Raw genomic sequence first — 23,600 nt, 5'->3', positions numbered from 1 at the left:
CGCCATGAGCTGAGGGAGGAAGACCTCGTCCTCTATCTCCACTTCCTCTTCCTTCACCAAAAAGTTATTGCGGATTTCCATGGCCAATGCCCCTTCTTCTCCACCAACTTCTTGTACAGAATCACTGCGATATTAGGCTCTAGTTCAAGAAGTGTAAGTGTAATATTTAAAACTAGAAGATCTTTTTCTACAGCACAGCGAGCGACAGACGATCCTTCTCGCTGAAAGATGTAGCAAGTTTGGGTTGGATGGCGTCGGACATTTGACAAACACGCGCGCACCTAACCGCACCTCCAAATTCTTCTTTTGATCTAATGACTCTGTGGGACTGCGTGACTCGTGTGATCGGCTGGCAGAAATACTAGAGCAGTGATCTGGTACGTCTTCTCTGAACTCATGAATGTGACTTGGGAGACAGGGATTTGTCCCCAGAATAGGTCATTTGCTTTAAATGTACACTCATTTTTAGCCAAGCTTGTTGTGCTCTTCTTAGTCACGCAGTAATCCTCCATCTCCAACAGTAGTATTGATATCTTGGAGAACGACTTGGTCTGTCGCCTTCCTATTAGTTACTTTCTCTGAGTCGCTGTCAATCTCCAAAATAAGACGCGACTCTTCTCTTCCCACCAAACACCGAGATACCAGTGCATGATTATAAATAAAACGACGGTCGACGAGCAGCGTTTGAATAATCCCACATATTTTGTGGTGACAGCTGTCTGCCATCGTCTGGTGTCTAATGTAACTCATGACCTCTATATTATTCCCCACCCGAGTTTGGGTATCACTCGTGACTAACGTTGTTAACATCGGTAAGAGTGACAGGAGGAAAAAATAAATTAGGTAGCTGTGAGCACGAAAAACAAAGATTTTGTTGGAAATAAATTTTAAGATTTCCAGGACGGCCACGTTACAGCGGAGGTCGCCGCTCCCTAGTGGGCCAAGGCGCACTCGCTACGTGGCGTGTTGGAATGGCGGCCACGCCACCGGCGGGCTTCGACCTTTCCAGAAGCTTCTGGTGAGCTCTTGGTCAAAAACGCGCGGAAGGACCTAGCGATCGAGCTCGCGCCACCTGTCTCTGAGCCGCCACGTGGATCCTACGTGGCGCCCTCATTCCCAAGAATTTGATACGGGCGAATTAGGGTTCCCGTTCCCACTCTGTCCACTTAGTAAATTCCAATTCTCTAGTCGCAGCAATACTATCTCAAAGGTCCAGAGAGAGAGAGAGAGAGAGAGGAGAGAGAGAGAGAGAGAGAGAGAGAGAGAGGGGCAAAGTAGTAGTAGGAGTGGAGAGAGGGGGAGATATCTCGGAGCAATCCTTGAGGGTTAAAGAGGAGATGAATGGTGGAGACGAAGGAGAGGAAATGGAGGAGGACGGGAAGGAAGAGAAGGACATGAAGAAGGAGAAGGTGGTGTTGATATGGGGTTACCTCCCCGGTGTATCGCAGCAGAGATTGCCGTTGCTTTGTCCGGTGCCGGTCCGAATGCCGGATTCCGACGCCCGGGACGCGTGGAGGGATGTGTGCGGCGGCGGATGCGGTTTCGCGATGGCGATCTCAGGTAACGCTCTCAGATCTCTTTCTCTCTGTGTAGTTTATGCTTTTTGTTTCTATGATTCAATTTTTTTCTCAGATTTTCAAGAAGTTTCTGTTGAATCACCTGATATGTTCTTGCTTTGGTAATTTTGGAGAATTTTTGAGAGATTTGATGCGTCTGTTTGCTTGTTATCTGTAATAGTTTTCTCCTGATTCGTTGAATTATTTGTGACATTTTTCATGACTTTCTCATTTGAAGGGATTTATTTATAGTGGAAACTTTCCCCCCTGCTTTTATTCTTACTATTGATGATATTTCCAACATTCTAATTATTTTGGCTAATGATAGAACTCTTGTCGGATTACTTTCGGAGGAGTTTAATTGTCGAAATTTTTTTATACAAGCAATGCTTATTTTGTTGGCTTTGGGATAAAGCATTGCAAGTGTTATTTAGATTTTTTTTCTCTTTTGCTTTATTTTCCTATCGATTTTCGAAACAAGATAACAGCTTAGACTTTTTGGATAATATATATTTCCCTGGAAGTGTCAATTGTTCTGCAAAAGGGGACTATTTGAAATTTCTCTAGAGAGTAATCAATTGTTGAGAATGATTCTTATCTCACAGGTCCATTTAACTGCTTCGAAGTTTTATACTCTGGTTTATAATATCTAAGTTTAAAGTGTGATACCATTCCTTCCTTCCTGTTAGAATCTGGCAAGCTCCTCACCTGGGGTTCGACAGATGATATGGGTCAAAGTTATGTGACTTCAGGGAAACACGAGGTACCCAAGTTTTGGTTCTTAATACTCTTCTTCTCTTCTTTTTATTCAAAGCGAACACTGTGACTTATGTTATCTTCTTGTATCCCGTCCTCAGGAAACCCCAGAAGCTTTTCCTCTTCCAACTGAGGCAGCCATAATGAAAGCAGCTGCAGGTTGGGCTCACTGTGTTGCAGCTACAGGTGCTGAGGCTATCTGTACCTACTCTGTCCTTTCAGCAAATCTTTTAAGAAGTAACCTAATATTATACCTATACCTAATATCGCAGAAATATAATATTTTGTACACATTCATATCTTTGTGGTTTTGACAAATGTACGTATCTCAACCAGCTCATGGGGAGGTATACACATGGGGATGGAAAGAATGTGTTCCATCTGGGAGGGTTGTTGCGGACCATTCTTCATCAGAGGCCTCAGAAAAGGATGAAAGACATAGTGGGTTTGTTAATGAGCAAGGTGATGTCTTGTTCTCATAATGAAGTTATAAGTTTCTTTACATAAATGTTAGCAGTCAATATAACAGAGGCAGCTCGATTACAGTGAGCCCCAGGTCACAGGGTTCTAGGTCTGGTGCTGGAACAATTTCAGGCTTTGATAGTAGAGGTAGTGAAGAGAGCACAAAGCGGAGAAAGATATCTTCCGCAAAAGTTGGAGCTGAGAGCTCAACATCTAGTGAGGAAACTCTTTCAGCACCTCCATGTCTGGTAACGCTTAACTCTGGAGTGAGGATTTCAGTAGTAGCTGCTGGTGGGCGCCATACACTAGCTTTGTCAGGTAAATATCACACTGATGCAATGTTTTTAGGCTTACACAATTTTCGTAGATGGGAGGTTTCTTCATTCTTCAGAATACATAAAATACTTCCATATGAAAGTGCTGCTGTTCCTAATCTTCTCAAAGCTTCAGATGTTGGCCAGGTCTGGGGTTGGGGCTATGGAGGAGAAGGCCAACTTGGTCTGGGTTCAAGAATTCGCACAGTATCTTCTCCTCATCCTGTACCTTGCATCGAGTCTGCTGCCTACTCTATGGATCGACCGACGACAACGACGAAAGGGAACAGAAGTTCAGAAGTGCAGACTTGTAAGACAACAGGAAATTGTGTGAAGTCCATTGCTTGTGGAGGTCGTCATAGTGCAGTTGTCACAGGTCAGTGTTGCCTAATTCATAATTTTGGACTTTATGCTTAGTTTTTGTATTAGTCTTGAAGGCTTGAATCATATTACTGCAATCTAATATTCATATGTTTGATCCAATTCATAATTTTGGATTATCACACTGTTGTCTCTCATGATGACAATGCAAACAGAAATGCATATTTCTTTTACAAAGGTTCTAATGGAGGAGTCCGTTTATGTGTGAAATAGTGCTGTCAATAGTGGCTGGTTTCCATTGTGATTATACTGTTATATTAATTTTGCCATTTTGGATAGTTGTAGTCAAACTGATTATCTTTTGTTATATTGGATAATTGTAGGAAGATAGATGTAGACCACAAAGTACTGTAGTTGCAAGAGATTTAGGTTTAACATTCTCGACCACAGGTAGGTCTGAATATGTTTTTAATTAAAGTTATCTAAAAAGTTGGAGGTGATTATGGCATGATAGAGGGGAGGACTTATATTTGGTGAGATAATTGAGGATGAGTTGTACTAGAGGAAGCTTAGAGAGTATATGGATGAGTATGTGATGATGAGAAATTTATCAAAAAAGTAGGAAGTGAGCATGATGTGACATTTGGGAAGGAAGAACCTTAGAGAGGAAATTTTGAGACTGTAAGTGACGGACATTTTAAAGTTGTGGCCAACGATGGTCGTGCCGACTACTGGCCGGCAAGTGCTGACCGTGCCTTAAGAGGAGAGAAAAAAGTAAAGGATACTCATCTTCGCCTTTGCAGTCGTTGTTGTCATCACTCGCCGCTCGCCGTCGCCGTCGCTTCGTCGAGTGCCCTAGCCCGAGAGAAAAGATTCGGATCCGCAACCTAAGTTTTTAACCCCTTTTCTCTCTTTCTCTCTCTCTCTCTCTTCTCTCTCTAGCTAGGGCACCCGACTAAGCGGCGGCGACAGCGAGCGGCGATTGGCGACGGATAGCTCGATGACGAGGTCGATGGTGAATGGCAAAGCTATTAGGAGGGGTGTCGTGCGGCACCCCTCGTGCCACGTGCCGGTACGCCGCTAGCACAACAAGTGTCGACCGGCACGGCCATCCATGGTTGTAGCTCCAATCAGTAAAAACGAATCACTTTTTTAGAAAAAAGTTCTTTTTGAAGTTGTTCTGGTTGAACTTAGAAAACAAGGTTTAACCTATCAAACTCCGCAATCTTGATTTTTATGAGATGAACCTGGTTACATCAATGTTATATCTGTGGCTTGCAAACAGTTATCTACATGAGTACATGGTATGACACAGACTTGCAGTTATTATTGGATGTTTACTGACTGTACTCTACCTCTTCTTATACATCAATTTTTTAAAATAACCAAAAGATTCAGGTCCCAGCAACCTATTTTGATCTATATCTTCTGCTTTGCCTAGCAAAGAAGGGTCTCAATGTAGACCATAACTTTTATATCTTCTGCTTTGCCCTTAAACTGCCGGACAAAGAAGGGTTCTATACAGTGACAAATTTTAGAATTACTAGAAAGCCTTGTATCTCTCTTTCATTTGTCCCACTCATTTCCTATTTATCAATTTGTTAGATTAGTGTGCCATTTTGTCTGATACTCTATTGATTATTATATGATTCATGCGCAGATACAGGAGCTTTGCTTACCTTTGGTTGGGGACTTTATGGACAGGTTAATTTCTATGGCATTTTCTTGCTTAGATGACCACAGTGAAATTGTTCTACTTGACTTTACATATTAACTTGTGATGGTAGGTGAATTGCAAGTGGGCGCAAAATCCATTAGTTATTATTTCTTACACATGGCTCTTTCATTCTAATAAACGTAATTCTTGAAGACAATTATTGGTAGTATCATCTATATATGGTTTTTCCCTAATTGTGAGCTGGAGTACGGTTATACACTTATACTATCATATTTTCAGCTGGATGGTGCTTTGAGCAGCTGTCCCATTGTAATCATATTGAACATAGTTTTGTGGCCATATTAATGTTTTAGTGAAGAAGTGCTGATAGCATTGTGGCTTCTGTTTCTAGGTTGACTATCATTAGGAGATATCATAAGATTATTAATCTACATCATAAGCCTAATGGATCTTGAAGTTTAGATTAGATTGAACAGCACGATTCTAATAGAACATTCAAATTAGGACAAATATAATTGCGAAATCCTGAACCATTGTTTATTGGCTTCAATGTGTCCAGACACTGTTATTTTAGGTGTATTTTCTTAGATCATTTTTTTTTGTGTTGTTGTTTTTATGGGAATTGCTTTAAATTGCAAGTTCTTAACAGTAAGGATGCCCAAACTAGTTGCTAGGTGCTTCATCTATGACTGCTTGAGATCAATAACTCCTGTCTGTTTTGAGGGCTCAAAGACATTAACTTGATCCGGCAGTCATTATGTAGTTTCACTTTCTATTGGTTGTGCACTAGCATGTAATCTCATTTGTAAGTTTTATCTATCTTTCTTGCTAATGAAGCATACATTGGCGAAGGTTTCTGTACCATGTCAAATGTTTAGCTTTACTTTATTAGAAGATGCCTCTAGAGAATGTTGAATTGTCGTTTGTTTCAACACTCAACACATGATTTATTACAATTCATTGGTAAGACCGTAAGAGAAAAAGGATGTGATCAAGATAATGGAATGAGGTGGCTATATTATTATCTTTCATGACTGTTGATATCTTCGAAAAACTACTGCTTTAGTGCATTTGAGGATCTAGATAACAGACTTCCAGTTGAAAGTACTGATATAATAGAATATTACTCTAGAAATGGCTAATTAGATTAAATATACAGTGAGAGGTAGATTGATTACTAGTTGAACTGTTCTCAGCGGTGCGACCCATCATTGTTAAGAATTCAGTCAATTTTAGAGTTGTGAAGACTGTTTTTTTGGATGTAATAGTGAAAGTTATTTGTTACTACTTACTAGACAAATGATTTGCATGCATTAAATCTAGAAAATAGAGCTGTTTATTCTGCTTTGGAACTATATCATGTCAAAAACATTTGAGTGGTTTATTCAGATATGGTGGAGTGGTGATAATAGTATTTCTTATGTTATTAGATAAGATTTTTTTTCTTTCTCAGTGGATATGAAGAAATTACTGGTTTGAACTTTGATCGCACAATTTCATTGTATTTCCAACCACATGTTAAGACTGCATCTATGGTTTCACCTTGTCCATGAAATTTCAAAATATTAACCGTTCTCCAGGATTAATATGTAGGAATTGTAGAAAAGATGGGACAAAAGGCACAATATAATGTTGAAGATGAGAACCTCTGTAACATGGGAAACTGCCTTTTCCTGAGCTGTCTATTTATGTCAATTACCTTCAGAAGAACTGACAGTGCTTTTGTTTTTATCGTTTTCCTCTTATGTTCTTTTGGCTCAGTGTGGGCAAGGCAGTACGGACGACGAGCTGAGACCATTGTGTGTATCTTCTCTTTTGGGTGTCAAGATAAAAGATGTTGCTGCTGGACTGTGGCACACTGTCTGTACTTCGGTTGATGGTGATGTATATTCATTTGGTGGCAACCAGTTTGGGCAACTTGGAACTGGTTCTGATCAAGCTGAGGTATATCATCATCTACACACTATTTGACATTAAATTGCCTGATTTAACATCACCTACTACTCATGCGGTCTGTACATTAGAGGCTGTTCTCTGTTCAATTTGCTTATCAAAGTTATACCAGAAATTGGAACTGATCGTGTTTAATTTGGTCATCTATCAATCTAGTCCTGTATTTCACATAGAACTTAAACACTAAAGGCGCTCTTGTAATGTCAGACTCTTCCGAAGCTACTAGATGCTTCATGCTTGGATAACAAGAATGCCAAAGCTGTTTCTTGTGGAGCACGCCACAGTGCGATGATCACAGGTATTACATTTTATGCTTTTGTGATTATTTGTTTGGGCTAATCCTTGGACACTCCTATTCTTGATATAAAGCTTTGATATTTGACGTGCACTAGCATCAATATTCTTTATACATGCATTAGGCACTGTCCTCACAGTAAGAAACAATATGATAGGATTTGATTTGATTTGATGCAAGGCGTTGCATTAACTAGAGATGAATAAAGAAGAATGACCCATAAAGATGACCCTGGATAGTTGAAACTTAAAGCTAGTGTCCTTGGGCTTTTAGATTGCAAATTTTGTTATTCTCAATTTGTTTGATTATAAGATATAAGCTTTTGCCATGTTTCCAAAATGGTTGCTATACACTTCTGTCTGAGGCAAAATCCTGGTGGTATAAGTACGCTTCACCATCGATGGGTGGGAAACTGCCATAGTAGAATAGCATAAATCTGTTTAAGATTTTAATGAATTTTGATGTTGGTGGCACAATTCATAGACGTTGACGAGTTTATACTTTCTGGTTCCTATATAGATAACGGAGAGGTGTTCTGTTGGGGATGGAACAAATATGGCCAGGTACTGACCCTATTGCTCAAATTGTGATAGTGCTCGCTTGTTACTAATGTCTTCTGCCCTTCCACAGCTTGGTCTGGGTGATGCGATCGACCGAAATCTGCCATCTCAAGTTCCCGTTGAAGCTTATCACCCGATGAATGTGTCCTGTGGGTGGTGGCATACTTTGGTGCTTGCCGAATCTCCGACTTAAGCATGATTAGCCTCGGACTATTTGTTCACAATTTTGTTAGGATCAGTAGGTTTCACTAGAAGCAGTGTGTATTTGTACATACATGTCAATGCATACACATGTACATGCAGATGCATGTTACCATTCTTTCTGATGTTTTAACTCGTCGTGTGCGTATGACTGCAGCTTCTATTAACTTTTAAGTGATTCCTGTACATTTCTTATTTAAAAATCTTCGTGGCATGATGAAATTGGAGTGACAACAACTGTGCTAGTAACTGAGTCACCAAAATATCTGGTATTGTACCTCTGTCTATATTGAATCGGGGAATTTTATGGAAGCCTCTTTCCGGGATACCATCGTGTTGAAAATTGTTAACAGTCCATCACTCGGAAAGCATGTAATCGTTACTTTTACTCTTTCATCATCTCATTCCTCATATTATTAATACAGAAAAGAATAGCCCAACATCAGCATTACAGATAACAAGAACCACCGAATAAAGCAACTCTGTGCAAAGGAGCGCGACATCTGATCATGGGACGGAAGCACCTTTTTAATGAAGGTAGAGTAATAAGTAAAAAAAAAATACACCATGCCACAACATGCACGTTACTGATTTCCTCACTTACCACTATATGTACATTCTCCACAAAGGTCCTACACTAAAAAAAATTAGCATACCTCTGAAAATGTTAAATGTCGAATACCATGGTCATGCCAGTCAAGCAAGCTTGATAGGGAACATCGTGAATCGTCTTCATTTTTCTAAGTGAAAAACTGTTTCACACTTGCCAATAGCTGAAATACCCACAAGAAAAGACAAAAGAATAGGATGAGAAGAAGAAACCTATTAAGAGTACTTAAATGTAAAGACAGTTTAGTTATCATTGCTATAAAAAACTCAAAACCCAGGATTTGTTATGTTCTCATTCTGGTGTTACACCGCAAGGCAACAACAGCTCGCCAAAGAAAAATATGATGGTTTCAAATACTGGCGATCCCACTAAGAGTGGAGAAAAATCCAAATGAACCAAAAGTTCATAACAGGCCACTTGTCAAGGGACCTAAAATGTGCATTTTACAGATCTATAGAATGCACTATACATTTCCAGACTCCCCTATTTTGCTTTAGATCAATTTTTGGGATACTATTCGAAGAAACCTAAATTACTTACAGTATTTCTACTGAAGCAATATACAACTATAACAATTTTTTGAATCAATGTAAGAAGACATTCCTCACAAGGCAGGCATAGCATAATCACGAGTTCGTTAAAAAGATATAAATCTATCCCTAACAAAAAGGCTCGAAAGACTGGGTTGAATATTGACCTGCAGTGGAATCGGAGAAGAGAGCTCCCCAAGAAAACCTAAAACCGATGTACTTTGTGTACCATCTGAGGGCCAACTGCAGGCATAGATAAATGTTCTGAACTTGATGAAGATTTTATGGGACGATCACCAGCTGAATCATTTGCAATCTGCTTAACTACCCCTTTAACGCCATTAGAATTTTCTGACTGCTGGGACTCCATCAGTGCTCTTATCTGAAAGATTTAAAGCCAATCAATATTTGCTTCTAAGATTCTGAAATTTTTGTTAGATAGTTACAGCTAAATCATGAATTAAAAAAACAGAAATTTCAGGATTACCATTTCCGTCCTCTTTTTGTGGACATCAAGATGTGGCTGCAATTTTAAGACATTGATCAGTGTTTTATCCTAACAAAGTATGAAAGATGTGTGATTTTAGAGTAGTTAGATAATTAATAGAAGGAAAGAACTACTACTTCGACCAAATTGATCAAAAAGGAAAACTTGACACAATTAATTTGAAATTTGACACATAGTGGTCGCAGAGAAATCACATGAAGAAGGCGATCGTGTGATATGGACTCTTTAAACTTGAAAGGAGTAGCTATTCCATGATAAAATTGAAGAAGGCAATCATGTGATATGGACTCTTTAATCTTTGTTCTTACTCTAGGATATATAGTTCATCCTACCAACTCAGTTGTTATTCAACAAAAGTATTTTTAAAAACATCAGGAAAGCTACAATTCAGCAAGATAGAGCGAAAGGAAATAAGTCCTGATTATCAATGATCTAGTAAATTTAGTAACAGCCAAATTAGCCTCAATATCTCACATCCAGAGTAACCAGACTCCTTAACTACAAAAAATATATGCTGGTGATACCTGTCTATTTGACTCATAAAACTTTTCGATCTTGGATCTATGCAAGAACACATTGGAATAAATGTACCACAAATCAAGCCAGAAATTAAATAACAAAAATTCCAAAACAAATCACTTCTTACAGGATTTTTTTGGTAATTTTGTTCCTCCCTCGAGAAGCCAGGAATAGTCAGATGCCAATTTTTCTCTGAAACAAATCCATCTCAATTAGATTCAATAAATAAATAGTGAATGCCTATTAAATACATATTATAGCCACTAAAATCGTGCAACAAAACAAACAAAAGGCAACACATTAAACTAGAAAATCAGATATCAAATAGATAAACCTTAAATTTGAAAAGCAACTATTCAGCTAAATCCAGCTTCTGAGAAAACCTATACAATAAGTTTCTCATAACAAAGGTATTAGGTGCAGAAAATGAAATGATCAGCACATGTAACCAATCATATATTCCCAGAGCATCATGGTTTAAAATAAGCAGAAAGTAGTCAGAAAGTTACAAACCTAGGTGGAGCAATACATCCTTCGCTTCTATAGTTGAAGATTTTCGATGCTTTGCAAGACTACAAGCAAATGTAGTAACCTGCAAAGAGACATTCAAGTCAATAACATTGTCTGATATTTACGACATTTAGTGCCATTTAACAAGGACACTAATGCAAGGCAATGTTAGCCTAACAAAGTGTGTCAAATTGCGTGAAATACATGTAGCACACAACTGCATCAAAAGAATTTCATAGAGAGGATAAGAAGAAAGTCAACTTAAGGAATTTCCACACATTTTAAAAAGCATTTTATGCATCATACAATCTGGGGAACCAATTACCACTACGTAATGGAAAAATACAACTCAAACCTTGGTAGATAATCAATAATGTTCAACATAGCAATCTAGGGAACACATCACGATATTTATAAATGAATGCACTTATAGAGGGTACTAATTAGATTGACAGCTCATGCATTGTGTCAAGTTTCCTTTATGTTGGCAGCAACAAATGATGCAGCCACAGTTTCTTTGGAGAAGCAACCAGCCAACGACTACCAAGGTATTTGCATTTAGGGAAGTTACCGGAATGGAGAACTTCATTAAGTAGACAAAACTTAAAAATTAGAACAAACATAGGCATAACCCATAGTAGGCACAGATTTGATGGAAATATACATAATTTGTTAGCACAGTGTAATACATATGACTCACAAACACTGTACGACGGTTAATACCGATTTGCAAGAATGACCATGGCATAGCTGTCTTATACATGAATAAAAGAAAGAAAAAACAATTACCGAATCAATGAAGTCATCAGCTATCTCCAAAAGTAGGTCTTCAACTTCAGGATCAAGCTTGCCTAAGGGATCCACCTGCAATAATATTAAGATGATCATCTGAAGATGCATGGAAACTAATGCATATACAATTAGAATAAAAGAATATGCAATGCTAGAAACATATGAAAAAATGAATGGAAAAGCAAAAGAAAAAGTAAAAAAACAAAAAGAATTCAGCAGTAAAGTATCTCTATGAAGTATGAACTCCATTACTACAGGACTTAACAAAGTGGTATATACTCTAATTTCATTGAAGTATCTATCTTTGCCCATTTTATGCCCTTCAATTGAGAGTATTTGGCAATACTAACTAATTGAGTTAAAAGACAGCATGTTTATCCTGTAATCTGATCTTCGAGTTATAAAATAGAACTTGCCCAGTTGGTACCAAAATCATAAATGAGCTGGTGAAGATACCTGTGCAACCAAATCCTGTATCTTTCTCTTTCCGAGGAGTTGATTGGTTGCCTCTGCTCCTTGGCTTGAACTTCCCCCAGTCATAGTTGTACCAGATGCGGGTGTTTCAGGTTGTGACCCTGTTAGGCTTAAAGATTTCTGCTGTGTAGGTCCTGGCAATCTGGGAGATTGTAGTTGCTGTTGCTGCTGCTGCTGCTGCTGCTGCTGCTGCTGCTGCTGCTGCTGCAACATCTGCAGCTGTTGCAGATGCTGCTGTTGCTGTTGCTGAATCAAATGCTGCTGCTGCTGCTGTTGAGTGCCCAATTGTGGATGCTGCTGTATTAACTGAGATATCTGCTGTTGGGTCAGCCCCATCGACCTTTGCTGCAGCTGTGCTGAAGATAGTTGTTGTGACAAGGCCTGTTGCTGCTGCCTTTGATGCTGCTGCTGAAGATGATAAGAAGGAGAAACTGGTGTGGCCATCGCTGGCTGCATTTGCTTCAGCCACTGCTGCTGCTGTTGGGAGAGTGTTGTTTGAACCAATGATGATTGCCCATTTTGAGGTAAGCTGGATAACTGCTGGTTCATTGCTGCAAGAGATGGTGTCCTTGGTAAGCTCTGACCTGGTAGCTTCTGGTAGATGAATCCAATGGCAAATATTACTCTTTATTTTAAACAAGTACCCAAAAAAAAAAGGAGACTGTTTACCGATTTGCCAATTAAGCGAAAGAGAGGAATAATCATGTCATTTACTAGACACATGCGAGTGTTTACCTAAAGAGAAAAGCACGAGACTATTCTGAAATCAAGCCATCAATAAGTAGATGAACACATATTGCCGGTTTACTACAAATAAATACACAATAGCCCTCTGTTCACTAGAAAATATAGTGCAAGGTAAAACTAGACCTTCAGATATTTCTAAACTATAAATCACAAATAAGAAGGAACAAAGTATTCTGCCACTAAAACAAACAAAAAAAACATATTATACTAATAAAACTATCTAAATTTAAATTAGTGAAACAGTTCAAGATAAAAGAAAGTTTATAGCTTCTAGGTTCTCCAAATTCTTATTGCGATCAATAGCATGCCAATCCGGATGACCTATTTGTTACTTTGCATGTCTTAACCCACAGCAAACAATTACATGGAAAATGAGTAACCCAATAATGTATACATACTGCTTTCATGCATTAAAAGAATTAATTGCCTAAAAAACCACCAAACATTATATATCTTGAACAATCAGGGCCTGGCCTCCTGCCTATGTATCAAGTTTATAAAGACAGAGATATGTTAATGTCAAGAGGCCCTCTCTTTAAAATGTGTCCTATCATCTTATGCGCAGTAAATCCCTCCAGAGCATATGATTCTATTGTTCTGATTTGGCTCAAATTTTATGAATCATCACCATGGTTACGGATCTTTAGAGATGATGTATGCACTGGATCTTTACAGAGGACATGCACTATCCCATTAAGAATTCATTATCTCAACTTTAGAAAACTGAGAAACATATGCATAGGGAGAAAGAAAGAGGGGTGATAAATGGTGTTTCTTCACCGCAACTAACATGGAAGAAAAATGAGACATCACAGTTGCACTTAAGAGGCACACCTGAGGAGATGTGAGAGCTGTCTGTGAGGATATCTGCTGCGGTCTTATTTGACCATGGGCAAAGCGTTGTTGCTGAGCATATGAAAGCCCGTTTGCTCTTAGCTGTGGATTAAAACCAAGTTGGCCCAGGACCCCCATTGTTTGCATCCCTTGCAATGCCTGACCTGAATTAGCTGGATTGAATTGGGTACCTTGGACTATACCTTTAGATCTTGCCTGCAAGAAGAAAGCGCAAGAGATTAGAATCCTGCATCTTACGTGTATGTCTTTACCAACACATGTTCATTGCCCAAATAGGTTTAGAAAAAAGTAAAACAATACACAAACGGTCTGTGTTTGACCTTTTATGGAACAAGAAATAGGTTTTCAGATTAAATCTCTACTTGGAGGTTCTCTCTTTCATTTCAAACAATCTTAAATTTTCCTCAGTTTTTGTTCCCTCGTTCCATTAATACACATTATAGAGGTCGCGGTTATAAGTTAAAGCAATGCATACATCATAAAGAGCAGAAATAGAACTGATAATTAATAATATCCACTAATAAGAAAACCAAGGGTAAAAGAAAATCCGATACAACTAAAATTGAACAGAGAGCTAGCAAAGTCCATCACCTGAGACATCATCTGAGACTGCAAACCAAAATGAGCTGCGGTGGTCTGGAGCTGCCCTGATTGCCCGTTCATCCCTGCCCGTGCGATCCCCGCAGCCGCTGCCGCCAACTGCTGTTGCTGTTGCTGCTGCTGCTGCTGCGGGGAAGCCTGCTGCTGTTGCATCTGGCTGGCGCCGCCAAAGCTCATCTGGGTGCCATACATCCCGGAGTGTTGCCGCATCACTCCAGCCGCCATGGCCGTCCCGTACTGCTGCTGTATCTGGCCCAGCCTCGGCATCGACCCCGTCCTCTGGATCCCGGGCTGCATCTGGAAATTAGAAGAAGAAGAAGAAGAAGAAGACAGCAAATTCTGCTGCTGCTGTTGTTGCTGCTGCTGCTGCTGCTGGGATAGGATTTGCTGTTTGAGAGGGTATTCTAGGGTTTGGGAGGGGTTAATCTGGGACTGGGATTGCGAGATTTGGGGCGATGAGATCTGAGACATGTCACTAATGGAAGGGGAAGGGGGGATTTGGGGAGATGTGAGGTTAGTGTTAGGGTTAGGGTTTGGGGGATTGGAATTGGAATTGGAATTGGAATTGGGGGTAGAAGGAGGTGGCGCAGCCTTTTGAGGGGAAGCGGAGGAGGAGTTCTCCGCCATTGTTGATGTCGATTTCTTCTACGATTTGGATTTGTATTTAGAATTCGCGTGGGTTCGAATCGAGGAGGTTTTCGAAAGGCATGGGGAGGAGGAGGGAAAGGCGAGAGAGGCGGAACGGGAGATCGGAGACGAGTTAGTTTCAATTGTAGACGTTTTACAATTTTCACGGGCTTGATAACCCAATGGGGGGGTCTTTGGATAACCTAATGGGCCGGTCTTTGGATAGCCTAATAGGCCGGTCTTTGGATAGCCTAATGGGCCGGGCTTTGTATAGCCTATCTAGTTCTACTTTTGAAGGAAGAAGGTATGATTGCGGATCCAACTACCAACTTTGTCGATCGCATGTATAATACGACGATTCCAATTATGTGCACACAAATTCTACACCCTATGTACTTCCTTTTGACAGTAATCAAAGACGTCAGTTATGTGTGCCTAAATTTAGCTTCTTGCCTACTTCAGTTTGGTAAGCTTTGACATCAAAGGCCATTCTAGTGAATAACTTTTCCTTCGGTAATCAGAGATTAAACCACAAGATAAGGATGAGGAGAAAGCACTACAATAATAGGACAAAACAGTTAAATGTCATACTTATGACCTTAGGAGTAGTGATGTTTAGTTTAAGATCATTGCTAGGATTACATATCGATCTCACATAATTGAGCTTACTTTTCTAGAAAGGACTTTCCAAGTATGACACGATCAAGTGGATAAACTTCAGAATTCGGATGATATAGAAATCGCCGTTGTTAGGTCTCGAGTCAGCCTCTATCAGATAATGCACCAAGTTTTCTTGTTGATCTTGAATTCTCTTGCTTAGATGACAAGTTCCACACGACTATCTATATCTTGCATGAATTATCTACGTTTAAAATTCAAGTTATTAATCAGCCAGTTCATTTAATAACGAAGTATTCAATAACTGAAGCCCACAGAGACATGAAAATTAAACTGTATTAAGACTTTCCAAACTTGATTTATAGTCCATTAATTGTTGTTAAGTTATTCACATCTACGTCATCTTTCAAGAGATATTTAATCTCGTTGCTGTTGGATGCAACTCTTCACCAGCAACGATTATGAGACCGGCACTAATCTAATGCTGGGAGTTAGTGAGTGTGTTCGTTAAGTTAATGAAGTGGATTCCCAAACAGACTAAAGAACTCACCTAATGGCTATAAACATGTAAGTATCGTTGGATTTGGTGAGATGTATACTTCTCAGACATGATAGCCATCAGCTTAAATCACAGCAAACTTCTCTATATATAGATATCTCTCTTCACCAACCACCCCGCTCCTTCTAAGAAACAGAAGGTCTCTTGGCCTCTCTTCTTTTTTTTTCACCTAATGGAAGGACTCATACCCTTTGTATATAGAGCCATAGTTCAATACAAGAATGATGGAAATGTCTCATTAGGGAGTTTGATGTTGAATGAATCACCCTCAGCTTCATACATGCGACTTCCGGGCGACTCTGGTCGATACCGATCCGTTGAGGCATGTTTCTTTTCTTCCTCGTCGGCGGCCACGGGCTATCTGTCAGCTGTAACAGCACTGCAGTCTCCTGTTCGACGTTCGGCCTCCGCTCGTCGTGCGTAAGATCGCAAAGGCGATCGAGGCTCACCTCGCTATAGTGTTGATTTAGTGAAGAAGTTCTTAAGCAATTGTAACATATGATGATGTTTTTCTTTCTCTTCTTCTTTCTTTTTCTTAGTTTGTTTGAATAAGCTATGGGTCTTCCAAAGGAGCCCAGCTCTTTGTGCTTGTATATAGAGTAGTATTGTGTGTTCTTGTAAATACTACATGTGAGGGTCTCATGTGGTTGTTTCTTCTCCAAAAGGTTAATTGGTTCGTTGTAATATACTGGTTGAGCTATGGAAGTTGAATTATTTAATTTTGCAGTTAAATATTCATCATATAGGCATATTAGCATTTTCTAAGGCTGGAATTTTATAGTTAAAGCCTTAAAGGTCAGGCCACGCTTCCGATGGGCTTGAGCCTTGAGCCTTGAGCCTTGAGCCCAGGAATTAGGTTTGGGTCCTCTTCCTCTCTCTTGTAGCGAGGGATACGAGCAGTCACGCGCGACTCCCATCTCCGGAGACGTCGGAGGGAATCTGATCAAATTTCCTGGTAACATGAGACGATCTCCTCCTATTTGAGTCTGTTGCTCTTCTCTTTTCCCATTGTTATTGGGCTCACGATCGAGTTCTTTTGAGGTTTTCTTATTAATCTGGAAGCAAAGTTTTTTTTTATAAAATATTTGTCGATATTTTAATGCTTATTCTTCAAGATTAGGTTTGACACCTGGATATTCTGTAAGATTAGGTGTTGATTGGCTTCGTGATCGCTTCGGTAATTAGTTCTCGTGGATTCTTGGCTCTTCTTCATCTTAAGTTGAAAGTAGGTTTCTTTACTTGCATTATTAGGAGTTCTCTTTCCAATCTCTGCAGGTAAAAAAATGACATCCAATGCAATTTTCTTTTGGAAGTAATCCATTTTCGAACTGCGCAGGAAGTTCATGTTTTAGGCCTCCTTTTCTTTTTCACTTTTTCATTTATTTTTATAACGTCTTTAATCACTTGCTATAGATAGATATGGTCGCAGTTCATAAAGCAATAAAAGTGATTCAGTCATTGTGAGATAATTCACGAGCTGGCCCTCAGTACCTCATCATAAGTATCTTGTTGAAAATTCGATCAAGTAGGATTGTAAACTAAACTTAGAATCATTGGCCTTAGTCTTCGCCTTTGTGATAATTATGCTCCACTTCTATGTGTAACATACAAATGTATGTTGGTACTTATACGACTCATATACTCTGAAGTTAAAATTTGTTTGGGTTGTGTAAGTGAAGACTCCAGTTTGTATTCTTGCTAGAAATATCTCATTCAATCCAGCTAGAATATGACGGATATTTCCTTCTCAACCAATCCTAATTTATCTAATCAAATGGCACTCGGTAGCACTTGTTCTCTTTCTAGTATTCTTTAACTGTGGCTTAACATTACCATGGTTTTCGCATTGATCCGTAAATCTTAACTTTAAAAGTAAAACGGCATGATCTGAACCTGTGTGCACCCTGGCTTGGAAAGTTGATAGCTTTTGCTCCCTTAGTGAATTGGTATAATCATCTATGAAATGTCAGTTGAATTCCATAAAGGAGCATCTGTCATAGAAAAAAAATAATCATATACATGTGGCTCTTGTCTTCATTCTTTTGCTAATTTATAACATATGATCAATAGGAAGAAGGGAACTAATTACTATGAAGGCACTAATTCTTGTTGGAGGATTTGGTACCCGCCTGCGGCCTTTGACATTAAGTGTCCCAAAGCCACTGGTTGATTTTGCGAACAAACCCATGATTCTCCATCAGGTATATCACTTTTGTACTCATGCTTGTATTATAAGATTTTGATGTATAACTGATTGATTGCCTTACTGCTTTCATCTGGATGGCTAAATTAACTATGGTATTTCTTTTGTCACTCTTTCTAAAAGGCAAGTACACGTGTACACCAGATGATTAATATAATAGGGTTCTTTTGAAGAAAATATAGTCATTTTCATGCTCTCTTTTTTTTCCCTGAAAATTCCTCTTCTTGTCCTTTTGTTATTAAAAGTTGTGTACTTCTTTCATGATGTTGAAACCGTCCTTAATCAACTAGTTGGATTGGCATTATTGTTGTCTTTCTTTCTTCAGCTGTGAGCCATTTAATGTTGAAGTGATGTATCTTTTGCCAAGACATGTATAAGATTAGCTTGTATCAGGACCTCTGTGTATAAGTGCTTCACTGACTGAATCTCCTTACTGTAAAGTTGCTATTTCAATAGAAAGTAAAGTTAGCAGTTCTTGTAAATCACTAAATCAGTTGATGTTCTTCTAGCTTTTTTACTGATTTGAAACAACTGATTCTTAGTCATCAAGATGTATATCATAACCAAGAATTTTAACACATTTGATCAGATTGAAGCTTTGAAAGATGTTGGAGTTACGGAAGTTATTCTAGCCATAAATTATCAACCAGAGGTAAAAAGCAGAGCCATCTGCCTCTATGCACCAATCATTTAGATACTTCCGTGATCCACCGGATCATCATTTTTACTAAATAATGGAGGCTGCTAACTACTTAAGTGAGGCTTATTTGTTCCTTCAGGTGATGATCAACTTTTTGAAGGACTTCGAGAGTAAACTAGATATCAAAATAACCTGCTCCCGGGAAACTGAACCTCTTGGAACTGCTGGTCCTCTGGCTCTTGCCAGAGACAAGCTTATAGATGGTTCCAGTGAACCCTTCTTTGTCCTTAACAGCGATGTTATTAGTGAATACCCACTTTTGGAACTTATTCAGTTTCATAAATCCCATGGTGGAGAGGCTACAATTATGGTAACCAAGGTAAGGCCATAAGCAATTTGCAAATCTCGCAGCCGGTATCATTTTGTCTGCAATCTTTATTTTCCTCCAACAGGTCGATGAGCCATCGAAGTATGGTGTCGTGATTATGGATGAAGAAACTGGAAAGGTAGAAAGATTCGTAGAGAAACCAAAGATTTTTGTTGGCAACAAGATCAATGCAGGAATTTACTTGTTAAATCCATCTGTTCTAGACAGGATTGAACTGAAACCGACCTCAATTGAGAAAGAGATTTTCCCTGAAATTGCAGCAGATCAGAAGCTCTATGCTATGGTGCTACCTGGTTTTTGGATGGACATTGGCCAGCCAAAGGACTACATCACTGGCTTGAGGCTCTATCTAGATTCTCTTCGGAAGAAATCAGCCGACAAATTAGCCGTTGGTGCACATATTGAGGGTAATGTCTTAGTGCATGAGAGCGCTGCCATTGGAGAGGGATGCTTGATTGGGCCTGATGTTGCTATTGGACCAGGATCTGTAGTGGAATCTGGAGTAAGGTTGTCAAGGTGCACGGTGATGCAGGGAGTACGCATCAAGAGGCACGCATGCATTTCCAGCAGCATCATTGGGTGGCATTCCACAGTTGGGAAGTGGGCACGAATTGAGGATATGAGCATCCTGGGGGAGGACGTGCATGTATGTGACGAAGTATACTGCAATGGGGTTGTTGTTCTCCCCCACAAAGAGATTAAGTCTAGCATCCTGAAGCCTGAGATTGTTATGTGATATTGGTACATAAAGTTAGTTATGAACAAAATAGTGAATTTGTTAGTCGGATGTTCTTCTGCTCACAAGAGTAATTTCGTGGTAAGTTATGCAGATTAGATATTAGAAGTTCCTTTGTTGTTCTTCCCATTTGCTGCAAATGTAGTGAACATAAAAGATAAGTACAAGTATTTACTATACGTGTTTTCTGCCCAAAAACCTCTCTTTGGCTTTACATATACCCTGGTTAATGCCTTTATCCGGACAAGTATGCATCGAGTATTTGAGAGGTCTTTATAACAATTTACAGTTCTCTGTGGATCATATATTATTGGATTATGTAAATCGTTAATTCTCTTCTTGAAATTTGCAGGTTGTGCATCAGGAAGTAGCACATCATTATTATCATTTTGTGCATCATAAATTATTGGATTATAATTGTTAAGGCTTTGAGTGCATTAAGCAGCTGGTCGCCCAAAATGATGTTTACAGCTGCTTCTGGGAAGGTGGGGACTTTGCAGATGGAGACAATAACTTAAGTGACGAAGCAAATACTTTACCTGATTCTTTCATTTGCTCAAAAGGAAAAGAAAAGGACAAATATTTCTGATAACTCAGAGAATTTCGCTGCTTTTGAAACCAAATTACTAAACATTTTCATATTTCAACTATAATGAGTGTGGTTTCTGACACTGAACAAATCGATATTACAAAACAAGCATACACAAGATTACTCAAAGTGATGCCATGAGCCAAAACATTACAAGGGAGGACGTAGCTACGAACGACCAAGTCATGAACGCCAATACCACGGAAAGTTCGTATCTACTACATGAGAATTGTGGATACATTCTGCAGAACTGCACATCCCTTTCGAACAAAACCGCGACGCCAGCTGATGAGCATGCTGCTGCAAATGATAGAGTAGCCGTAACCTGGATTACGTCAATGTGTTACTTCGGTGCTACAGAATAATTTTCAAAAAGATATAAAACATAATCAGTTCCGACAATACTTAAAACTGAATTTTGAGATTCAAGGGAGACTGTCCCCTTTAGGGAGCATTTTGTCGTGATCAAATTCATCTAAATCTGACATGAAGCATAGAGACGTTTAATGATAACAAGATTGATTATTCAATATCAATCTCCCTTGACATGAACTTCTGCAGGAAGAATCAAAGTGCTTATAACCATCAATGTGTGTATTGATGTTCCAATAGTGTTGCAAAGAAATGGAACACTAGCTAACTTGTTATCTTAAAAGAGCAATGCCACTTAAATTTGGTAATTTATTAAGGCAAAAAGAAGAATGCGATGCAATTTCTTCCTGTCAAAGAAATCACAGACAGATGCATATTACTGAGCAGATGATTCCATTATAGTACAAAAGAACAGTGATTACAAGTAGGTTCCAGTTTATTGTGCCCAAAGTTTTAAGCATCCATAACTATAATTATGAAATCATTCCAGGCTTTCACTATAAGAAACCTCGGTCGAGAATTACGGTTAGTTTTCCGTTAGAAAGAAACTAAAGGAAAACAAAGGAATCAAGGAAAAGAGAGTACAAGCGAAGGGGATAGTAAAGCTTATGAGGATCCATGATGTTTTCTGCATGATCTTGCACAGATATGATTCTTATTACACTTTCAGAGTACAGATCGATTTATGGATGCAAGAAAATGATGTTTTTATATAAATAGATGGGGCATTAAGATCTGCCTTGAATTTGAATTTACTTCCGTGCAAGAATATAAATAATGAGAAACCCATCGAATGCAGATATGTAATATTAGAGGCGGCAAATGGATGGCACATAATTACCCAATCACCCACGACGAACAAGCTTACAAGTACAGGGTTGTGGAGATCTCTTTTAGTCTTTAAAGCATAGACATCAAGACATGCAAGTCCGAAGCTCCATAGTGCTTGAAGTCCCATCGAAGCAATCAAGTAGCTGTACCCAGAAGGCATAGTCAACAATTCATACAAGTGAAAGGACAACATTTTCAAAATGGTATTGTTATGCACCAACTGTTTGAATAATAATCAGCGCAACTTTCTTTAGTAAATTTGTCAATTGCGTGGAATATTATCCAAGAACATCCACGATTTTGCCATAGCTAATAGATTTAAATTTTCCTCTTTTATGTATATCAGAATAGCTGAAGACGAAATCCTATGTCTTAGTAACTTAGTCACCGCAAGAATACCAGCATCATCATTAAAACGAGTTTCACTTATGGGAAGCAGAACTCAACTCTAAGAGTTTTGCTCATTTTCAAGGGACCAGAGCTTATTAGTTTAGGTTCAGCTAGATAACCTAGCTATCAATAACCAGCATTCAACATCCTGTTGGCATGAATGAGAAGTGGCATCACAGCAGACACCTTAGATTTGCTCCTTGAAACTCACTTGTCTCATTTTTCTCCACTATATTAGTCTACTGATAAACGGAGCAGAAAATGCAAACTAAGTACATAGCATGTCTAGCTGAAAATAGGACATTTTGGCCTTACAAACTACAAATTTGTCGCTCAGAAGGTTAGTTTCAGATTTATTTTTTTGAATAACGAAAACAATAATATATCATTGTTCCTGCCTTTTACCATCAAATCTTGGTAGGCGACACAGAAAGATCCTAAATGACAACAAGCAAAAACACAGCAGAATCCAAGTTAAGCAGCTGAGCTCCTTAATCACTAAAACTCCACACTCCTACACAAACAGTTGGATTTAAAAGAAACCGAAACAGAAAAGAGATGAGATTGTACCAGAAAGCAGTGTAATTTGAGAATCCTAGAGCCGAGACCATCACCCCAATCGAAGCACCCGCGAAGGCACACTGCCCCGTCCTTAGCAAAAGACCACTCCATGTCCCCGGGCTCCCCACGACCTCCTTCATCTCCTTGCTCCTCCTAAAGAATCCTAATCCCACCACCGAAAACCTTAATCCGATGTCTTCAAGCTACTTTCCCGCAAATCCAAAGAACCAATCAACTCAATCTCTTCCTCGAATTATTCCTCTCCAAGGGGAAATTGAAAAGGATTGGAGATCTGGGAGTTTCTAATTTCCCTAATTGGAGAGATTTGAACTATTTGGGCGAAAAGGATCTCTGTCTTCTTCCGCGAAGGAATAAAGTGTTATTAATTAACAGTCGTAAGCGAAGGCTTAGTCTGATCCTGTGAGAGGTGACAGGCAATTAAACGGACGGCTATGATGCCGGATTTGAGATTTTCCATGAGGGATTAGGATATATATATATATTTTTTATCGAATAGCTTTATTATATATGCGTGATTCTTGATGGCATTGGTATGAGGAGTCAATATTCCGTAACCTTTTTAAGACTTTACCAAAAGTTAAAGCGGGAATTAGAGCAACTCAATTAAAGTAATCCCTCGGACATCTAACTAACACGAGCACGCGTGGAAGTTGTTTGTTGGTGCTTTACTGGGATGGGGGGAAGAGTTAGTTATTTGTCTGGTTGCTAAATGGTTTTTACCTGCGAATAGTTATATTATCTGGCATCTAGTTGTTTGGTAAACAAAACATTGTCGTCTTCTTTGTATGCAAATATAATATAATGGGCTCCGGTTTAGTAGGCCC

At 39.1% G+C, this 23,600-nt stretch overlaps 5 protein-coding genes across 8 annotated transcripts; 3 read left to right on the top strand and 2 right to left on the bottom strand.

Moving 5' to 3' along the window:
- The first annotated feature begins 790 nt into the window (after positions 1-790).
- Positions 791-8,330, top strand: LOC140790606 (uncharacterized). Its single transcript, XM_073140749.1, has 11 exons — positions 791-1,560; positions 2,246-2,319; positions 2,414-2,498; positions 2,649-2,774; positions 2,859-3,092; positions 3,225-3,464; positions 5,070-5,113; positions 6,849-7,031; positions 7,248-7,338; positions 7,855-7,898; positions 7,966-8,330. Exons 1-11 carry the CDS (start codon positions 1,338-1,340, stop codon positions 8,086-8,088), a joined length of 1,467 nt encoding a protein of 488 aa, XP_072996850.1. The 5' UTR covers positions 791-1,337; the 3' UTR covers positions 8,089-8,330.
- Positions 8,331-8,479: 149 nt separating this feature from the next.
- Positions 8,480-15,035, bottom strand: LOC140790605 (transcription initiation factor TFIID subunit 12b). 2 transcript variants are annotated; one of them, XM_073140747.1, is made up of 9 exons: positions 14,233-15,035; positions 13,621-13,836; positions 12,022-12,633; positions 11,563-11,637; positions 10,777-10,855; positions 10,391-10,455; positions 9,724-9,792; positions 9,404-9,618; positions 8,480-8,869 (listed from the first exon to the last, which is right to left on the bottom strand). In XM_073140747.1, exons 1-8 carry the CDS (start codon positions 14,866-14,868, stop codon positions 9,442-9,444), a joined length of 1,929 nt encoding a protein of 642 aa, XP_072996848.1. In that variant the 5' UTR covers positions 14,869-15,035; the 3' UTR covers positions 8,480-8,869; positions 9,404-9,441. The 2 variants fall into 2 exon arrangements, with proteins under 2 accessions (XP_072996848.1, XP_072996849.1); XM_073140748.1 differs by having other exon boundaries at positions 9,724-9,759.
- Positions 15,036-16,107: 1,072 nt separating this feature from the next.
- On the top strand, positions 16,108-16,764 carry LOC140791288 (uncharacterized). Its single transcript, XM_073141779.1, has one exon. It carries the CDS (start codon positions 16,218-16,220, stop codon positions 16,467-16,469), a length of 252 nt encoding a protein of 83 aa, XP_072997880.1. The 5' UTR covers positions 16,108-16,217; the 3' UTR covers positions 16,470-16,764.
- A 64-nt stretch (positions 16,765-16,828) lies between these two features.
- LOC140791285 (probable mannose-1-phosphate guanylyltransferase 1) lies at positions 16,829-20,210 on the top strand. 2 transcript variants are annotated; one of them, XM_073141775.1, is made up of 6 exons: positions 16,862-17,000; positions 18,116-18,246; positions 18,838-18,900; positions 19,028-19,267; positions 19,341-19,683; positions 19,759-20,210. In XM_073141775.1, the coding sequence occupies exons 2-6, from the start codon at positions 18,136-18,138 to the stop codon at positions 20,010-20,012; spliced, it is 1,011 nt and encodes a 336-aa protein (XP_072997876.1). In that variant the 5' UTR covers positions 16,862-17,000; positions 18,116-18,135; the 3' UTR covers positions 20,013-20,210. The 2 variants fall into 2 exon arrangements, with proteins under 2 accessions (XP_072997875.1, XP_072997876.1); XM_073141774.1 differs by having other exon boundaries at positions 16,829-17,000; positions 19,341-20,210.
- Positions 20,211-20,622: 412 nt separating this feature from the next.
- On the bottom strand, positions 20,623-23,128 carry LOC140791287 (CASP-like protein 5B3). 2 transcript variants are annotated; one of them, XM_073141776.1, is made up of 3 exons: positions 22,765-23,128; positions 21,815-21,947; positions 20,623-20,926 (listed from the first exon to the last, which is right to left on the bottom strand). In XM_073141776.1, exons 1-3 carry the CDS (start codon positions 22,893-22,895, stop codon positions 20,726-20,728), a joined length of 465 nt encoding a protein of 154 aa, XP_072997877.1. In that variant the 5' UTR covers positions 22,896-23,128; the 3' UTR covers positions 20,623-20,725. The 2 variants fall into 2 exon arrangements, with proteins under 2 accessions (XP_072997877.1, XP_072997878.1); XM_073141777.1 differs by having other exon boundaries at positions 21,842-21,947; positions 22,765-23,114.
- Between the last annotated feature and the right edge of the window lie 472 nt (positions 23,129-23,600).

The sequence above is a fragment of the Typha latifolia genome, chromosome 6, assembly GCF_019914945.1.
Source record: "Typha latifolia isolate L0001 chromosome 6, TyphaL0001v2, whole genome shotgun sequence".
Lineage (NCBI taxonomy): Eukaryota > Viridiplantae > Streptophyta > Magnoliopsida > Poales > Typhaceae > Typha > Typha latifolia.
This window is presented reverse-complemented; position numbering and strand designations above follow the sequence as displayed.

Excerpts from the sequence above, each read along its gene's own strand:
- LOC140791288 (XM_073141779.1), top strand. The coding sequence starts at position 16,218 with ATGGAAGGACTCATACCCTTTGTATATAGAGCCATAGTTCAATACAAG.
- LOC140791287 (XM_073141776.1), bottom strand. The coding sequence starts at position 22,895 with ATGAAGGAGGTCGTGGGGAGCCCGGGGACATGGAGTGGTCTTTTGCTA. Across the intron at positions 21,948-22,764 it reads TCAAATTACACTGCTTTCTG|CTACTTGATTGCTTCGATGG; the intron begins GTACAATCTCAT and ends TTCTGGGTACAG. Across the intron at positions 20,927-21,814 it reads TGTTCGTCGTGGGTGATTGG|GTTACGGCTACTCTATCATT; the intron begins GTAATTATGTGC and ends GACGTAATCCAG.
- LOC140790605 (XM_073140747.1), bottom strand. The coding sequence starts at position 14,868 with ATGGCGGAGAACTCCTCCTCCGCTTCCCCTCAAAAGGCTGCGCCACCT. Across the intron at positions 11,638-12,021 it reads TACAGGATTTGGTTGCACAG|GTGGATCCCTTAGGCAAGCT; the intron begins GTATCTTCACCA and ends ATATTATTGCAG. Across the intron at positions 9,793-10,390 it reads AAAATTACCAAAAAAATCCT|GATAAAACACTGATCAATGT; the intron begins GTAAGAAGTGAT and ends ATACTTTGTTAG.
- LOC140791285 (XM_073141774.1), top strand. The coding sequence starts at position 18,136 with ATGAAGGCACTAATTCTTGTTGGAGGATTTGGTACCCGCCTGCGGCCT. Across the intron at positions 18,247-18,837 it reads AACCCATGATTCTCCATCAG|ATTGAAGCTTTGAAAGATGT; the intron begins GTATATCACTTT and ends ACATTTGATCAG. Across the intron at positions 18,901-19,027 it reads CCATAAATTATCAACCAGAG|GTGATGATCAACTTTTTGAA; the intron begins GTAAAAAGCAGA and ends TTGTTCCTTCAG.
- LOC140790606 (XM_073140749.1), top strand. The coding sequence starts at position 1,338 with ATGAATGGTGGAGACGAAGGAGAGGAAATGGAGGAGGACGGGAAGGAA. Across the intron at positions 3,465-5,069 it reads TCATAGTGCAGTTGTCACAG|ATACAGGAGCTTTGCTTACC; the intron begins GTCAGTGTTGCC and ends ATTCATGCGCAG. Across the intron at positions 7,899-7,965 it reads GATGGAACAAATATGGCCAG|CTTGGTCTGGGTGATGCGAT; the intron begins GTACTGACCCTA and ends GCCCTTCCACAG.